Genomic DNA, 18,076 nt, shown 5'->3' with positions numbered 1-18,076 from the left:
AAGGTGCATTTACAATGTTCAAATAATGCACTTGGGTAAATCACTTACAAACATAACCTCACCTAACGAAAGAAAAAAAATCACACAATTCAAAGACGAGGATAAATTATGCTGGTTCCCCTATGCAAATGCATTATTTTTTGGATTTCTGTACTGTTTGCATTTTTAGATGCTTTGTACTGGCATGGAAAGTGCCCGACGCCAATAACATTGTGGCTTATCGATCTTTCCTATGACGAGGGGTAAAGTTTCTCGCTTCCATGTGCATTGCGATTGCAACGCACTACAATGACCCCCATCCCTCACACTAGTACGATTCTCCGGCTGGCACTTTCTCCTCTAAAACCATATGATCGTTTGCGCTCGCATTAAAATAAAGTAATGCAGTTTCATCGGCAATGACAATATTGTTCGGTGCTTACGAATTTATTAAATGAGCCACGCTTTTTTTTTGTTTTGTTTTTTTCGTCAACTGTCGGCATCGCCAGTGCTCGCGGATTTTGTTTTCCCGCACACTGCCCGTTGCGTGATATTACGGCATTCCTTAAAAGTTTTAATACAAAAGAATTCCAATTTCATTCAACTTAGTAATCATGAAGCGCACTGTAGATCCACCGAAGTGAGTGTAAATGTGGAAAGCTATGGTACCACTCCACATTCCGAAACACGCGTTCTATTATGATGCGGATAAATTTCGAGTTGAAATTACTCTGTAACATACAACTGTTTTAAAATGTAAAGGAACTTTCGAATTAAAAATCTAAATTTCGGTAATGGGGCCGACATTGTACTTCGAATTACGAATTATCCATATTTCGAATTAAACAATTTAAATAAATGCAAAACTGTATCTCATGTTTCCGGGAACAAGACCTCCTTCGAATTAGGCGGGATTTTGAATTAACCGATTTCGAATTATCGAGGTTCTACTGTATATGACTTGATTTGTCACTTGCTTGCTCCTTTCATTACTTTTAATAGAACTGAAGAGTGTACAGATGAAACAGAATTCAGATTTCAAAACTCCAAAGGGCACTAGAACGGCAGACTAATGAATGGTTCATTGAAATGTGGTAGCAGATTTTCATAAGTTGCAAGGGCAACAGTCTGGATGATTGATATGGCCTTCTAATAATAACATTTAACATGGCTTAGCTATACTGATACTGCTACACAGCTGAAAGCAGCAGGAAACTACAGCCGTAACTAAATCCCAAGGACATGAAGCTCTCTGTATGAACGAATGATGCACTGATGATGGCTTCTTCCGAAGCAAAATAGGCCCCCATTGGGATCTCTGCGAGTTGACTACACAAGAGGGGGTAATCGTTCAAAAGATGAATACAGACATTCTGCGAGTCGGAGCATGGAATGTTAGAAGTTTGCATCATCGTGATAGGTTAGAGAATCTGAAAATGGAAATGGACTGACTAAAGTTAGATGTAGTTTGTATAAGTGTAGTACATTGCAAGGAAGAGCAAGATTATTATCAAGCAACTACACAATTATCAACACAAAACCAAACCTGGAAAATGCAGAAGATGATTTAATAATTAATAAGAAAATAGGGCAATGGGTAAGCTACTATACTAAACAAAATGAAGAGCTTATGTTGTCAAGATAGTCCCCAAGATAATACCTGTCCCAATAGTGCAGGCCTGTATGTTTACTAGTTTACCAGATTAAGAAATTGGAAGAATATACTAAGAGAGAAAAGATTTAATACAACATGTAAGAGGAGATGAGAATCTAATTGTGATGAGAGACTGAAATACAGTGGTAGGAAAAGGAAGACATGGAAATTTAGTAGGAGAATTCAGGCTGCAACAAAGAAATGAAAGAGGAAGTCAGTTGATAGAATTCTGCACCAATTATAATTTAAACCTTGCTAATACTTGGTTCCAACACCACAAATTATGGCTGTATACGTGGACAAGATCTGGAGACACTGGAAGGCATCAAATAGACTTCAATATGATTGGGAAATTCAAAAACCAGGTGTTTAATTGCAAGACCTTCCCAGGAGCAGACAGACTCTGACCACAACTTGCGATCAAGAAATGCCATCTGAAGTGGAAGGAAGGAAGGAAGGAAGGAAGGAAGGAAGGAAGGAAGGAAGGAAGGAAGGAAGGAAGGAAGGAAGGAAAAGAAGGAAGATGGGATTTAGAAAAGTTGAATGGAGAGAGAATGAGGGACTATTTCAAGGAAATTTCTGCACAAGAACTAAATGAAAAAGAGATGAAGAGTGAACAGTCGTGAATAATGAGATCAACTGATATATATATATATATTTTTTTTTTTTTACTAGTTGCAACATGGATAAATAGAACCAACAAAATGAAAAAAAGCCCAATTTCTAACCTGGTCATCTTATAACAAAAAATGCTCGTTACTAGACACTAAGATCCAACACTACAAAACTGTAACTTTGCCCGAAGCTATTTATGCTGATGTAGATGTTTATTCCCATAGGGAACCTAAAATATTTGTCCTGAATGAGTAAATTTATAATACCAATATAATGGTCCGTTATTGGACATTATAATTTTTTTTTTTCCAGCTAACTCATTCTTGGTTGCCTTGGTTGTCAGTCCCAACTGACGAGCCTAACTTAGCACACGAGGGCGAAACGCAGGCAACCAAGAATGAGTTAGCTGGAAAATTTATAATGTCCAATAACGGACCATTATATTGGTATTATATGCTACTTATGCTTGCGAAACATTGTTCCAAATTAAAAACGAAAGAACAGATCAGCTCCTCAAAACTAAAAGAAGAATTATCAGAACTTGCATATATAAAAAGTACCAGGTTAAAGGAGTCTGGAGAATCCTCCCCGATTAAACTGTCTATCGAGAGATTGACCAAGTTACCAGCATGATGGAGAAGATACTGGCCACACTTAGCGACTGCAGCTACTGAGAAGTAAGTATAAATAACCACCTAATCGATACTTTATTAATGCCTCAGGCAAAATTGAATAAAATTAAAACTTACAGGACATGTTTCGACCACTTAGTGGTCCTCTTCAGCTGTATAATGTTTCCTGCTTGGTTAGCATTCGTATTACAAGTTGTCCATTTCATGACCGTATCGATGTTTAATCAAGAAGTAAGTATAAATAACCACCTAATCGATACTTTATTAATGCCTCAGGCAAAATTGAATAAAATTAAAACTTACAGGACAACTTGTAATACGAATGCTAACCAAGCAGGAAACATTATACAGCTGAAGAGGACCACTAAGTGGTCGAAACATGTCCTGTAAGTTTTAATTTTATTCAATTTTGCCTGAGGCATTAATAAAGTATCGATTAGGTGGTTATTTATACTTACTTCTTGATTAAACATCGATACGGTCATGAAATGGACAACTTGTAATACAGCTACTGAGCTCGATAAGATATTTGTGAAGAATTTTAATTGAAGAGTAGCATTGTATGGAAGTGAAACACAGACAATAACTAGCTCAGAATGGAAGAGACTAGAAGCTTCTGAATTGTGGCATTACAGAATGCTGAAGGTGGGATGGATTGATAGAATCACAAATAAAGAGATATTAAATCGAAATGGTGAGAGGAGAACGATTTGGCTAAATTTGACCAGAAGAAGAGACAGAGCTCCAGGACTTGTTCAGTTAGTTTTTGTGGGAAGTGTAAGCAGTAAGATATGGTAGAGGTTGTAACGAGCACTTACCTACTTGACTTTGTACAGCCGGCTGTTGCTCCACACATTGCTTGACTCGCTCAACATCCTGCTACATACTGAACTGCTATGGCTTACGTCACTGTGTGTTGTTTTATAAAGTTTATTGTGCTTCAAGAACCTTCCTCTGTCCTATAAATTCTTCACCCCGACCGCTCTGTCTTCAGCCCAGCACTGACACCGGGTGAGGTTGGAGTGTCATTTTACCTGCTCCCAGTTTTATCACTGGGAAATTATGCTACTGCTTCAACAATATTGGGCGAACACCAGTGTTATGATCTTGTCATTTTTCCCTGCAGACTTTATTATGCCAACATAGTTCTACACTATTGTATGTTCCTTTCCTTTTACAAGAATAGGTAGCTCATAATATGTACAAGTATTTAACTCCAGTATTTATTTATTTATTTATTTATTTATTTATTTATTTATTTATTTATTTATTTATTTATTCATTCTTCTTCTTTCGAACAATCCATTGGGAGGGTAAGATGAATCAACTTTGGTTACATTTCATTGTGTTCGATTTCCTTTGCTTCCAAATTTCCTTCATCCTTCGAGTGTGTCGTTCCTTCTCTTCATGAGTCCACTTTCTTCTAGTTGTTGGTTTCCTCCGCTCCTGAACAGCTTCTCTAAAAAGTGTTCTGTTTTTTTATTTTATCCGTTTAAATTCCAGCATTCTTCATGTCTTTCTCCATTTCAATGAAGCATGTGGATTTAGATTTGTAACTATTCAGAAGGTTGAAGATGCACATGGTTAGTCTGTTGTCAACCATTCTGTAAACGTATCCAAAAATTTGTAGCCTTTTCCTCATTACATCAGTTTTTGAATTTTCAAATATAGCTCTCTGTCTGGTCTTAACCTGTATTCTGCATTATTATTTTGTTTAGTTCCCAGTATTTTCCTCAAAATTCTTTCAATCTTCTCTAGTTTTTCGAGAAGTGTTTCTGCCGCATATACATTTTCAGGTCTGACTACTGTTTGGTAGTGTTTCAATTGTGTATTCCAGGATAAGGATTTTTTGTTATATACATTTTTTTGTCACGTGAAACATCCATTCCAGTTTGTGGACTCTAGTTTCTATAGCTGTTTTTTTCTTTTGTGTCATTCGTTATCCACTCTTCTAAGTATTTAACCTTCCAAGTGCTATCGTCTTGCTACGAGATGATTCGGATCCCAGCTCAAGTGTTGTCATCTCGCAGTGAGAAGATTCATAAAATCAATATAACTCATAAAATCAGTATAACAATAGATTTCACGAATATCCTCGCTGCGAAATGAAATTCTCTATCTGATAGGCAGTGCAAGTTGGTGTTTGGTTCGGGAAGGAAAGCAGTAAGCGGCGATCTTGTCAGCTGTGAACAAGTCTTTGTTTACGTCTGCTCAAACTGCGCAATTGCTTTGAGTGTTTGAAGGTTCTTGTTTGCTAGCTGATTTGTGATGATTTTATGGCTGATTTACTCTATTTTAATTGGTTTATTTTAGTTTAGTGATCATTATAATATAAACATCAGTGCTCTAAGTGGTTCAAGTGCAATTAGAGAAGCATGCGAGTGATGAAAGTGAAGATGACATTGGTAATGTAGAAGATTTTCCTGATTTATCATCAGACGACTTTCCTTCTGGAAGTGGGGAAGAATATGACCCTAATTTAGATACCCATGACTATAGTGGTGCATCAAGTAGTGATGTAGACAATCTAACCCTACCAGACACATCTAGACTTAATGACCCACCACAAAAGACTCGGGGTACTTTTATCTGTGACTTTTTTATTATTCATTGAAGTTTCTATAATTATATATCATTGTGCTTGTAATGAAATTTGGCACATTTTGTATATCTTGGAATTTAATTTCAGATAATGTAGTGCTTGTGACCAACCTCAAATATTGGAATATCTTTAGAATTTTTTGTTAAATATGACTTAATCATCCATTATAATTTTAGTGGATACTTGTAACCAAACATCCTATTATCTTATTCTCTAATTCTTCCTGAACAAATTGATATAATATGCCATATGCAGTTACAAATTTTCATTTATTATAATTCTTTTAAATGTATCTGCACGCTGCCTTAATAATGCTCACTTAAGAGTGAAACGACCAGCACTGGGAGGGTTAAAGCAATTTGTTTTACATATTGTGTTGTCATGAATTGTCATATTTTGCAGGGCATCACTGATGTTTTTCATGAACTTTGTTTTTTCAAATGATATTTGTAGTCCTATTTTAGCTGCTTGTTTTTGTAATTCTCTGATTTGTTCTTGAGCATTATCCAGTGAGTCAGTAATTAACACCATGTCATCTGCAAAAGCTAGACAATCTACAGTGATTTTATTTGGATTTCTTCCTAGTTGAACACCTTTAGTATTGATGGCTTTCCTCCATTCTCAAACTATCTTTTCTAATGCGCAGTTGAAAAGCAGAGGTGACAAACCATCAAACCATCTCCCTGACTCTACTCTTTTCTAGTTTAAAAAAAAAAAAAAGTATCTTCAGTTGAGGTTTAAGTTGTGAAAAGTGGGCCTAGGCTTCAGTTTAAACTAAATTTGTCACTGGGAAATTCTGCTACTGCTTCAACAATATTGGGCGAACACCAGTGTTATGATCTTGTCATTTTTCCCTGCAGACTTTATTATGCCAACATAGTTCTTTTGAAAAGTGAACTTTTGAAAACTGAGGCACTTCATCTAGTTATTTACAAACGATTCCACTGTTGTGATACCGCACCTTCCTTCTCCGACCTTCCCTGTTGCAGATTTACTCAATTATTCTGAAACTGTGTTTCCCCTTTTTTTTGTAGGCTAAGACTTGGAAAGTTGTAAGATTTTTTTTGAGTTGTTAGTGTAAAATCCTTCTGTAAGTGGTCTAGGACTCTGCACATAAAATCTTGTTATAACTATGCCTTTTTTTTTTCTCGAAGTTCATCCGTCGCAATGACATTTCTGTTTAAATCTTGTTGTACCTTAGTTCTGAAATGTGTAAGATACTGAGTTCAGTTATGGTTGTGTTTCAAGTAGAAAGTATACACAATTTTTGTTAAATACCACACTTATTCCTTCTTGTACCATCCATGCATACCTCACTGTTCCCAACCTGCTTCCAATTCAATGGCCGTTTGTCATCCCTTTGATTGTTCGCAGTTGACTACACGTAAAACCCGTTACAAATTAGTATGCGAATGATACACACCAATATCCACCACCAAAACGTGACAAGGTAGACCAAGGCATGTATATGACAAACAGATTAGAATATATGTAGGATGTACTAGTTACATAGAAATGAAAATGTTAGCACAGGATAGGGTGGCATGCAAAGCTGCATCATACCCGACTATGGACTGATGACCCAAATAATAACATGTAAGATGATCTACTCTACCAATAAGATAGTTATTTCAATCATTGAATGAATGGTAAACACCAAACTGGCAGACTACTTGGCTGACAATAGTCCTTAAAAAAAAAAAAAAAAAGTTTATAGAATATATAGACAATTTTGCTGGATTTTTTGAAGACATTTCACAATTCTTAAATAAAAAATTGTACTGCCTGATGGGTGACTATCCTAAAATAACTGCCTTTTATTACTACTTAATTGTAATCAATAGGATATGACAAAGTTTATACAAATTAACTTACCCATCCAAGTGAGGGGCCGGTTGCGTTGTACTATAACAACAAAACATGATTAAAGCATGCCACGAAGTTGGGGCGGGGAGCCACGATAGCACCATAAGTCTCCCTCGCCTCGTCTCGATGCTTCCACACCATAACTACACAGAAATAAAACACTGCCAGGTTATGTGCTTCACTGGCTACCTCCTAGACTCTCATATCCGAAGAGATAAGGAACATATTTATACAGCCTGTCTAAAAAGTAAATGAATGCTTACTAATCCTAACAATAGACTTTCTTATGAAGAATCAAGGGTAGAGGAAGAGAGTCAAATGTCTACAAGAGGTAAATATCAATGGTTATACAGCTGTTGATTCATAGGAAGAAAACCTGAGAGTACTCTAGGATATAGAAGTTTGCATTTACTTACAAGACAGACTGTATATGAACAAGTTTGCTTCCACAGAGCTTAATTTCATTTAACTTGATCAAATGTTAAGTGATCAGAATAACATGTTTCCTTCAACTGAATCTGAAGAACCAGGCAAAATAGCACATTATTAAAAATAACATTTCCAAGGTATATGCACAAGAACCAATACTATGAAACTGAATTATAACATGAAACTGAATTATAACAACAATTATAAATAAAATTTCCCAGCTCAAAATAACCCTACAACATAAAAATGCAGAGCAAGTAGACCAGGTGAATGTGTTTTACACCCCTTTCAACATTTATATCTTGAAGGTAGACCACATGAAGTACCATCTTCACTTAATAATAATCCATACAGCTAGGACCAGTAACTATTTTTTTCTTTCCTTCTATCCCTACTCACAATGAAAATAGTACATATCATTCCCCATAGTCTGCTCTGTAGAGAAAACAAACGCATGGTTATAACATTCTGGCCTGGTTTATTTAACCTCAATTAACATTTACGTACATGTTAAAATAATTTAAAAGTGAACTTAACCAAAGCATCATTTAACCAACACTAGTTAAGGCTAACATTCTGTCAAACTCTTAGTTAGTGTAACTGCCCAGCTTCAAGCAGTTAAATCCTGTTTGTTAGCTCAGAGGTAGGCCAATTTATTTTTATTTTATTATTTATTTATTTTTCTATTTGTTTTACGTCGCACCGACACAGATAGGTCTTATGGCGACGATGGGATAGGAAAGGCCTAGGTATGGGAAGGAAGCGGCCGTGGCCTTAATTAAGGTATACAGCCCCAGCATTTGTCTGGTGTGAAAATGGGAAACCACGGAAAACCATCTTCAGGGCTGCGGACAGTGGGGTTCGAACCCACTATCTCCCAGATGCAAGCTCACAGCTGCGTGACCCTAACCACGTGGCCAACTCGCCCGGTTGTATTATTATTATTATTATCATCATCATCATCATCATCATCATCATCATCATCATCATCCTCCTCCTCCTTACAAAGTCTCTTCCATATACCATACAACATTTTTACACAGTTTCCCGTTCTGATATAAGCTCTGTTGTACCTTATTTCTATTTGCTACTGTTTGAGGATTTAATAGATACTTTCTTGAGGAATAACAAGTATCACGCAACAGAATGACGTCAGTGATTTCTCTAGTTTCAAATTGTGCTCTAACCTGGCAGTTATTGAAAATAGAGTTACCATGTACAGAACTGGGCCAACGTGCAATAGCATTTCTAATATGTCTTTTGAATCACAAAGAATTTTAACATATCACCGACTTTTCCATTAATTTACCTTGCTGTTCCTCCAGCTGAGCAGTAACTACCCCACCCTGCACCCCAACCCTACTCATCGGTATTTTCTTTCTTTGCATTCCTTATCATGTCTCTGTATAGTTGTTTTATTTGCTTAATTACACATTGGATTTCATTCCAAATTTTCTGCCAAGCTTCAATTTTAGCTTTCAGTTTGGATTCATTAGTTTACTTATTCTCTGTAAGAGATTGGAAATAATGTACAAAAGAAGAGAAATTTGAATCATGTATTCTCTTGCTCTCAGCCTTTTCCATATTGTATTGGTCTATTCAGCAAGAGTAAATGCTTTTTTTTTTTTTTTTTTGTTAGTTGCTTTACGTCGCACCGACACAGATAGGTCTTATGGCGACGATGGGACAAAGAAGAGCTAGGAGTGGGAAGGAAGCGGCCGTGGCCTTAATTAAGGTACAGCCCCAGCATTTTCCTGGTGTGAAAATGTGAAACCACGGAAAACCATTTTCAGGGCTGCCGACAGTGGGGTTCGAACCCACTATCTCCCGAATACTGGATACTGGCCGCACTTAAGCGAATGCAACTATCGAGCTCGGTAAGAGTAAATTCATAGTCAGGACAAACTCTTTATGTTGATTTCACGTGCGTTGGTTTACAGCTGTGTTTAAACAAAAGCATATCAGAGTGTACTCAAAACCCACATGGCTCTACCACCGCATTCTCTATTAGACTGATTGCGACTCTCTCAAGAGTTAACAGCATGTTAGCTAAAATTTCTTGGAAAACATCTTGATAAATGCAAGAATCTCAACACAAAATTTTAACACTATGTTAACAAACAGATTGTTAGTGTTTTATAACTCTGTTTGAATAAACTTGGCCAATATATAGTAACAAGTCAAATGATTAATTACCTAGACGTACCAAATAATAAACGGTACAAGGAATACTAAATCGGCCAAGGTACACACCACGACTGCAAATTTTTAACATAGTTCAAGTCAGTAACTTAATAATTATGTACACAGAGAGGAACTGAGTTTTGTAAATGAAATGTATTAGGTTTCTCTCACAGTTCATCAGCAAAGGGGTCAGTGCTCTGAATATGGTAAAGCTTAAGGAGCAATAGAAAATTTCAATAAACTTCTGAGGGCTAAAATAAAAATGTAAAAATTGTACAAGTTGAAACACCAACTTCTGCAGATAAGATATATTTGCCTGGAAAACCACAGAAAACCATTTTCAGGGCTGTCGACATTGGAGTTGAAACCCACTATCTCCAGAACACAAGCTCACAGCTTATACTATAATCTATCAGCTTCATTGTCCGTATTGATAATTTAAGCACACAAGTATGAAGGATGAGTTTTCCACCCCATCAATACTATATTTTACAAAATGTTTAGAATTATTTACATTAAAACAGTACCGGTTTCGACTCTAAATAGGTCATCATCAGCTGTTGGTGAACCTTCTTAATGGCGATTTTACATAATAAAACATTACTAAAAACTAATTAAACAAGAATGCCTTATTCTAATACCAATGTTAAGATATATACATATGGTACAATTATAGGGCTTTGACTTGTTGGAGTCCCATTCAAATATCTATGCTGTTCCCAACATTATGTCAATCAAGATATATACATTTGGTACAATGAAGGGCTTTGGCATGCTGGGGTCCCATGAATGCCAGCCACTATTCCAAAAATTGTATAGCTGAGGTTAAAAATAGGGTATAGTTCTTAGAGAATGAAGGGTCACTGAAGTTTTGGTGTCAAGTTCAAATATCTATGCAGTATGCCATCATTATGTCAAACTGTTGTATAGATAGAATCAAGGTGCATTGTTGGGCCGCAATTTTGTGGGGAACATTGCATTCAGTAGATTGACGTTCTGTAGCTTGTTTAACAGGTACTATGATCATTCTTAGTCTATGTTGTTGCTGATGCATGCTAGTTTTCAGGATCCTTGAAGAGGCATATCATGCTGTGTCTTAACATTAGTATTATATTAGAATAAGGCATTCTTGTTTAATTAGTTTTTAGTAATGTTTTATTATGTAAAATCGCTATTAAGCAGGTTCACCAACAGCTGATGATGACCTATTTACGGGTCGAAATCGCTACTGTTTTAATGTAAATAATTCTAAACATTTTGTAAAATAAAGTACTGATTAGGTGGAAAACTCGTCCTTCATACTTGTGCGCCCACAGCTTTGCGACACTAACCTCATGGCCAACTCAGTCGTACCGAGAAAAATTTCCTACACATGCAGTTACTGTAGATTTCAGTTCACCAATCAAGGGTAGATAATCTTGAAATATATTTTGCAGTTCCTCAGATTTTTCTAGAACATCTGAGATAATACTGCCAAATGTTGTAATTATCTGGTAGCTACGTATAGAGTGAATCCTCCTCCTCCAACAGCTTGTGAATTCCACGCTTATGCCGTATTTCTAATTGCAGGTCCTTGTTGATTATGGTGTTGACTGTTGAAACAGACATTCCCAACTTACATGCGATAGTCTTTTGTGGTGCAGTGTTACCACTTGAGACAAGGGCCTTCACATTCCTCACCACTTCTGGTGTACAGCTGGTCATAGATTTGTCCGTTTTTTGCCTTCTGGAATTAAGCCCAGTCAGCCTTTGCCTTTTTATTTGATACAGCATTAATGTCGTTCTTTGATATCAAGAAATCATAGTTCTTGCACATTCCTTGCATTGCAGAATAGCTATATTTAGCATCAGAAAGGGCTGTCGCAGCCCTCCCACTATGGGTCAATCCACTTCGGCATCGTTGCAGCTAATGTCACGAAACTCTACACACACGTTCTCAGTACTGACGTGAATCATCACTCCCAGTTTTGACATGCTCAAGTTGATAACAGCACCACCGGTAGCCTTCAAAATCATCACCAGAGATCCCGAACAACCAACTGTGTATTCCAGAGAAACAACCCTTTATTTGACAGAATGTATTAACCGCAATAGATGGTAAATATAATAATGTTATTGTTTTTATGTTCCATTCTCTCCCCTTTTCTATTGTTTTGGAGGCACAGAGGTGACGGAATTTTTCCTGCTGGAGTTTTTTACGCGCCAGTAAATCTACCGACATGAGGTTGACATGTATGAGCACCTTCAAATACCACTGGACTGAGCCATGATCAAACCTGTCAAGTTGATGTCAGAATGAGAGTTCCAACTGTATGAGCCACTCAGCCCATCGGCAATAGATGGCACTGACATTTTACCTCTATGCGGTGTACACATTTTTCATAACGATAATTCACTTCTTTAACAGGTTAGCAATCCACATTTAGTAACACAGTGGACTGTGGAATCAGTCTGCCACCATTAAACAATGTCTTGGAAACGAGTCCCAGTCCAACTGATGAGATCAAATGGCATGTTCTGAGTGAAATGCTCCACATGCACATGGCATTACAACCCAAAAACTGGTTCCATTGCTGTGATTTTTCGATCTTCAGTTGTGAAAGTCTTCATTGGTATAATTCAATCAATCAATCAATCAATCAATCAATCAATCAATCAATCAATCAATCAATCAATCAATCAATCACTACTGATCTGCATTTAGGGCAGTCGCCCAGGTGGCAGATTCCCTATCTGTTGTTTTCCTAGCCTTTTCTTAAATGATCGCAAAGAAATTGGGAAATTATTGAACATTTCCCTTGGTAAGTTATTCCAATCCCTAACTTCCCCAATTTGTGCTCTTGAATTCCAACTTTATCTTCATATTGTGATCTTTTCTACTTTTAATTCAGGTACATGGCAGGTAATAATGCCATTTACAAATTTTCACCTGCACTGAATTGGTGTATTTTCAATGTATGAGGTATTACACAAGGCTATTAAGTGCATACATAAAAAGTTCTTTTACTAATAATCTAAAATCAAATATTTACGCTTAGGGTGTTTGGGTGTTTCCACACTCCAATATAACAACTCTATAAATATCCATGGGAGTATACACTAAACGGATATTAAACAAAGGGGTGGTATCTGTCGTGTTCAGGATATGCTGTACACTGAAGTATAAAAAATAAGATATTGTCAAGTACGGACTTTGGCAGAACATCTCTCTTACCTGGTTCATTGTAGAAGTTTTCCACCTATCTCTTCTCATACTGCATAGTAAATGTATTATCACAAAATCAGAATACTCTGTCACGTCAACTCACATGAGTAAGCAACCATACAGCTTAAAAACAGAAATTTAACAAACTGAAAATTGTTTCAGTTATCAACAATTTAAATAAACATCTATTCTGTAAATTGAAGAATTATGTTGATGTCAAAAATATGTTTTTATAAATATAGTCAATGTGCTTCTTATAAATTTACTATCTGAAATAGAAGAAACCAGATTAATGCAACTTCTTTTTAATTTTTTTTTAAGTTTTTTAATTGCAGACAAAAACTTTGTAATGGTATACAGTAGTTCTAGTCCTCCTCCTCCTTCTTTTTAGTCTTCTTAGTCTTCTTCTTTTACAGGGTGACAATAAATCATACCTTCAGATTGTTGGCGCCTTGTTTTGCAATTTATTAAGAATCAGGGATGCATAAATCTGCACATCAAATATATTTTCTTTAAAATGGAAAGCCAAAATAACAAACATTTTGTTGGTTACCATGTTTCGCAATCAAATACCGCAAATATTACTGATAATTTAAGAATGCATCTGTTTTGTCCTCTTAGAAAATTTATACAGAGCGCGCTCTTGTCCGTGTCTCTATTGAGTGACCAGAATGCATCTGGTTTCCGGCAACGAGAGAAGACATTAGAAACGACAACATGTCGGCGAAACATGCATTCATGGCCACATGGCCTCCAACTTAGGCAACAGCCAACCAGGCATTTCAGTTTATTGTTTAATGCGTAAATAGTTTCTATGCATTTTGTTAATCATGTACAATTGTAATAAAAGTTTTATTACGTGTAATATTGGTGATTGACTCCGCCCTATGGTCTTATTACGTGCTTAACCAAACTACAGTCCACTACCAGAGTAATCATCGCTGTTTAGTAATACAACGTGTGCTACAGCAGTCAATTCGTCATTCCAACATTTTTTGGTCCATTTCCAGGCCCGATATTACACGGTAAAAGTGAAACGCGTGTGAAATATCCGCAGGATTGGAAACATCATACAACGTGGGACTCTTCAGTTTACAAGGTCACATTCCTTTTAATTACCCTTTCCTTGCATTATTTACATTTGTGTGAGCCAGTGCTTTACGATGGATGAGAACGAAATCGCAAAGCTGATCAAGCAACGGGGTTATCTGAAAGGTAGAATCACAAAAATCAAAACTTTCGTCGAAAAGTACGACACTACTCAAAACCTAGCAGACATTAGGGTTAGATATGATGCACTTATTGATTTAGAAAGCAAATACGATTTAGTTCAATCGCAGCTTGAGGTGGAGGATAGTAAACGAGATCATGGTGTAGACAGAGATGAAGTAGATGACATTGTGTACAGTTTGAAGGCAAAAATGCAGGTATTATTGTCGCCAGGCCAACACAAAAATGCCGGTAGTACCACAAGTAACACTTCTAATTCGTCGCACGAAAATATCAACATCGAATTACCCGCGATTAAACTACCCATGTTTAGTGCATGAAAATTACAGTCTAGCATCCATTCAGAAATTTCACTACTTACTAGGAGCAGTTCAGGGTTCAGCTAAAGCATTAATTCAGAACCTTCCAACTACTGAAACAAACTATGCGGTAGCTTGGAACCTATTATGTAATCGGTTTCAAAACAAGAGACTAATAGCAGCAAAGCATGTTAGAGAAATCTTAAACATTGCAACAGTGGAGAATGAAACCGCTGAAGACCTCAGGCAGTTCATCGGCACATTCTCAAGCAACTTACAAGCACTTAAGGCATTGAAATTATATACTCCTCTCGAAGAAGTAATCACAACATATTGTTGATCATCTTGATTATGAAACCAAGAGAGGCTGGGAACTAGAAGCAAACGCCAACAAAAATTCCTCCCTCAAACAATTAACAACTTACATTGAACATCGTTGCCAAGTCCTTGAAAGCATGCAAACATCTGTCAGCCAAGTCAAGGTGCGCGGTAGTAAAGAAAGCTCACACAAGAAAAAACCGTCTTCCTATACACATGTTGCATGCATTAACAATCAGTGCTCTTATTGTAAAAAAGGTCATGCACCAGGACCTTTTGCATGTGAAGCATTTCTCAAGTTAAGTGTCAAATCGCATTCAATATGCTCGTGACAACAAACTCTGTTTAAATTGTCTTAAAGGATCACATAAAACGGAAGAGTGTACATCCAGTCACTGTCGCAAATGCAACAAGGCCCACAACACATTACTATATCTTGAAAATCACAAGTCTAGTACAACTAACGAAACTACTTCTAACAACAAGGTGGTATTTGCCAGCGTTCACGCAACCCCCAAGAATGAACATTCATGTACTCGCAACAAACCATATGTGTTGTTATCCACAGTTATTGTCAAAATCAAGGATCATAGTGGTAAATTTCGTAAGGTTCGAGGACTCTTGGACAGCGGCAGTCAAACTCATCTCATCACTAAAGACACTGTCAACAAACTAAATTTAAAATGTAAAGAAGACACCACTTCTATTGTAGGCATTAACAATTCTTCATCAACTCTGAAACACAGTGTGGATATTCACCTCCCATCCACAGCATCCGATTTTAACACCAACATAAATTGTTTAGTGGTTCCTGCCATCACAGGAGAAATGCCTTCCATGGAGTTAGATTACAAATCGTGGAACCTACCTAATGACATCACACTAGCAGATCCTAAATTATACAGTCCAGGCAAGGTAGATTTAATCATTGGTGCAGAGATGTTTTTTTTAACATTTTAAAGACAGATGGGAAAAAACGTGCAGGTGATTACCCGGTATTGCAGGACACTCATCTGGGTTGGATAATTTCTGGTAAATGTCCTCAGTCAAACAGCCATCCTGCATGCAACACAGTCACTTCTCTCTCTGTCAAAAAGGAAGATCAACTCGACACGCAACTTCGTAAATTTTGGGAAATAGAAGAATTGCACACCAAACCTAAAACTCAGGATGAACAACAGTGTTTACAGCACTTCAAGGAGAACACCACATGCACTCCTGAAGGAAGATTCGTTGTCACGTTACCTCGTAAAGAAACTCGATCACCCTTGGGCAATTCTCGTGATATGGCAACACAACGATTTCAACAAATGGAAGCAAAATTAAAGAAAAATTCAGTATTGCATGAACAGTATGCGAACTTCATGAACAGTTATCTCACATGAGGGAGGTAGGCCTACATGTAACAAATGATTCTGAACATAATTACTTGCCACACCATGCAGTACTTAAACAAAGCACAACTACATCGGTCAGAGTAGTTTTTGACGCATCAGCCAAAACCACTACTGGAGTGTCGCTTAATGATACATTGTTAGTATGGCCTACTATACAACAAGACATTTATTCCATTCTATTGAGATTCAGGACACACAACATTGCATTTACGGGAGACATCACAAAAATGTACGGACAAGTCCGGGTTCATGAAAATGACACGCGGTTGCAAAGAATTATTTGGAGGGAATCGCCACAAACAGCTGTCAAGACTTACGAATTATTGACTGTCACGTATGGCACAGCTTCAGCTCCATACTTGGCAACACAGTGCCTCAAACAATTGGCAGAAGATGAAGCAACTTCATTTCCACTGCCATCAACGGTTTTACAAAGGGATTTTTATGTTGACGATGCCCTGTGTGGTGCGTCCAACATCGCTGAAGCATTACAGTTGCAAAGTGAACTCATTGCCTTACTCAATAAAGGTGGTTTTCCCATCAGGAAATGGTGCTCAAATCATCAAGCTATACTTGCCGCTGTTCCACCTGAAGACAGAGAAATTACCTTTCCAGTTTGATAATGATGACACCATACGAGCTTTAGGATTATCATGGCATCCTACGTCAGACAAATTCTTAGTAGCAAACAGAATCAAACACATTCCAGGGAACAGTAACATTACTAAACGCACCACTACGTCAACAGTAGCTTCAATTTTTGATCCATTAGGACTCATCAGCCCAATAGTAATAACCTACAAACTGTTTCTCCAGAAATTGTGGTTACACAAACTTGATTGGGATCAACCATTACCTGAAGGCTTAGCCGCAGAATGGAAGGTGCTTCAGAACCATTTGATGCACATTGAAAAAATTCAGGTAGATAGACATGTCTTAGGAGCAGGTGTGTGTTGTAACATTCAAGTGCATGGTTTTTCAGACGCCTCTCAAACAGCATACGGAGCTTGCATCTACCTTCGATCTGTAAATCAGCAGGGGGAAATAAGTGTCAAGTTGTTGTGCTCAAAATCCAGAGTGGCTCCAGTCAAACGAGTTGCACTCCCTCGTCTTGAATTGCTTGCAGCCGCATTGTTGGCTCAATTACTTCAAAAATCCATTCCAATTTTAAATCTTGAAGTTAACGAAACTCATTTGTGGACAGATTCTACCATTGTTTTATCATGGTTGGTTTCTCCTTCATCATGTTGGAAAACATTTGTAGCCAACAGGGTGGCAGAAATTCAGCAGTTAACTAATGTCAAAGATTGGCATCATGTTTCATCTCATCAAAACCCTGCAGATTTAATTTCTCGAGGAGCTGAACCTCAAGAGTTACAACAGTCCACATTGTGGTGGTCAGGTCCATCGTGGATGTCAGCACCTCAGCTCAACCTGCCACAGCCCCTCGTCATCGATGAAAGTTGTCACACCACATTGAAACAGCGAACAGTAGCAACATTACTTGTCACTAAAGGCAATGACATCATCGAAAGATTTTCTTCGCTGACAAAACTACAAAGAGTTCTAGTATATTGCAGCAGATTCATTCACAACTCCAAACAGCTAAACAAACGATTGGGACTGTTATCAGTTCAAGAACTTCAGTCATCATTAATGTCATGCA

The 18,076-nt window shown here is 37.3% G+C and overlaps 1 protein-coding gene across 4 annotated transcripts in view; it reads right to left on the bottom strand.

Annotated features, from left to right (window-relative positions):
- The window catches only part of Moca-cyp (nuclear cyclophilin protein Moca-cyp), a 414,025-nt gene that overhangs the window by 269,056 nt on the left and 126,893 nt on the right, over positions 1-18,076 (bottom strand). For 3 of the 4 annotated variants that reach the window (XM_067137906.2, XM_067137907.2, XM_067137908.2), the window contains exon 4: positions 7,358-7,387. In XM_067137906.2, the coding sequence (XP_066994007.2) occupies positions 7,358-7,387 (30 nt within the window). Of the gene's footprint in view, positions 1-7,357; positions 7,492-18,076 lie in introns of all 4 variants that reach the window. The other variant, XM_067137909.2, reaches the window with a different exon arrangement.

The sequence above is a fragment of the Anabrus simplex genome, chromosome 1 (genome assembly GCF_040414725.1).
Source record: "Anabrus simplex isolate iqAnaSimp1 chromosome 1, ASM4041472v1, whole genome shotgun sequence".
Classification (NCBI taxonomy): Eukaryota; Metazoa; Arthropoda; class Insecta; order Orthoptera; family Tettigoniidae; genus Anabrus; species Anabrus simplex.
The sequence above is the reverse complement of the archived record's forward strand: the minus strand, read 5'-3'. Positions and strand labels throughout refer to the sequence as shown.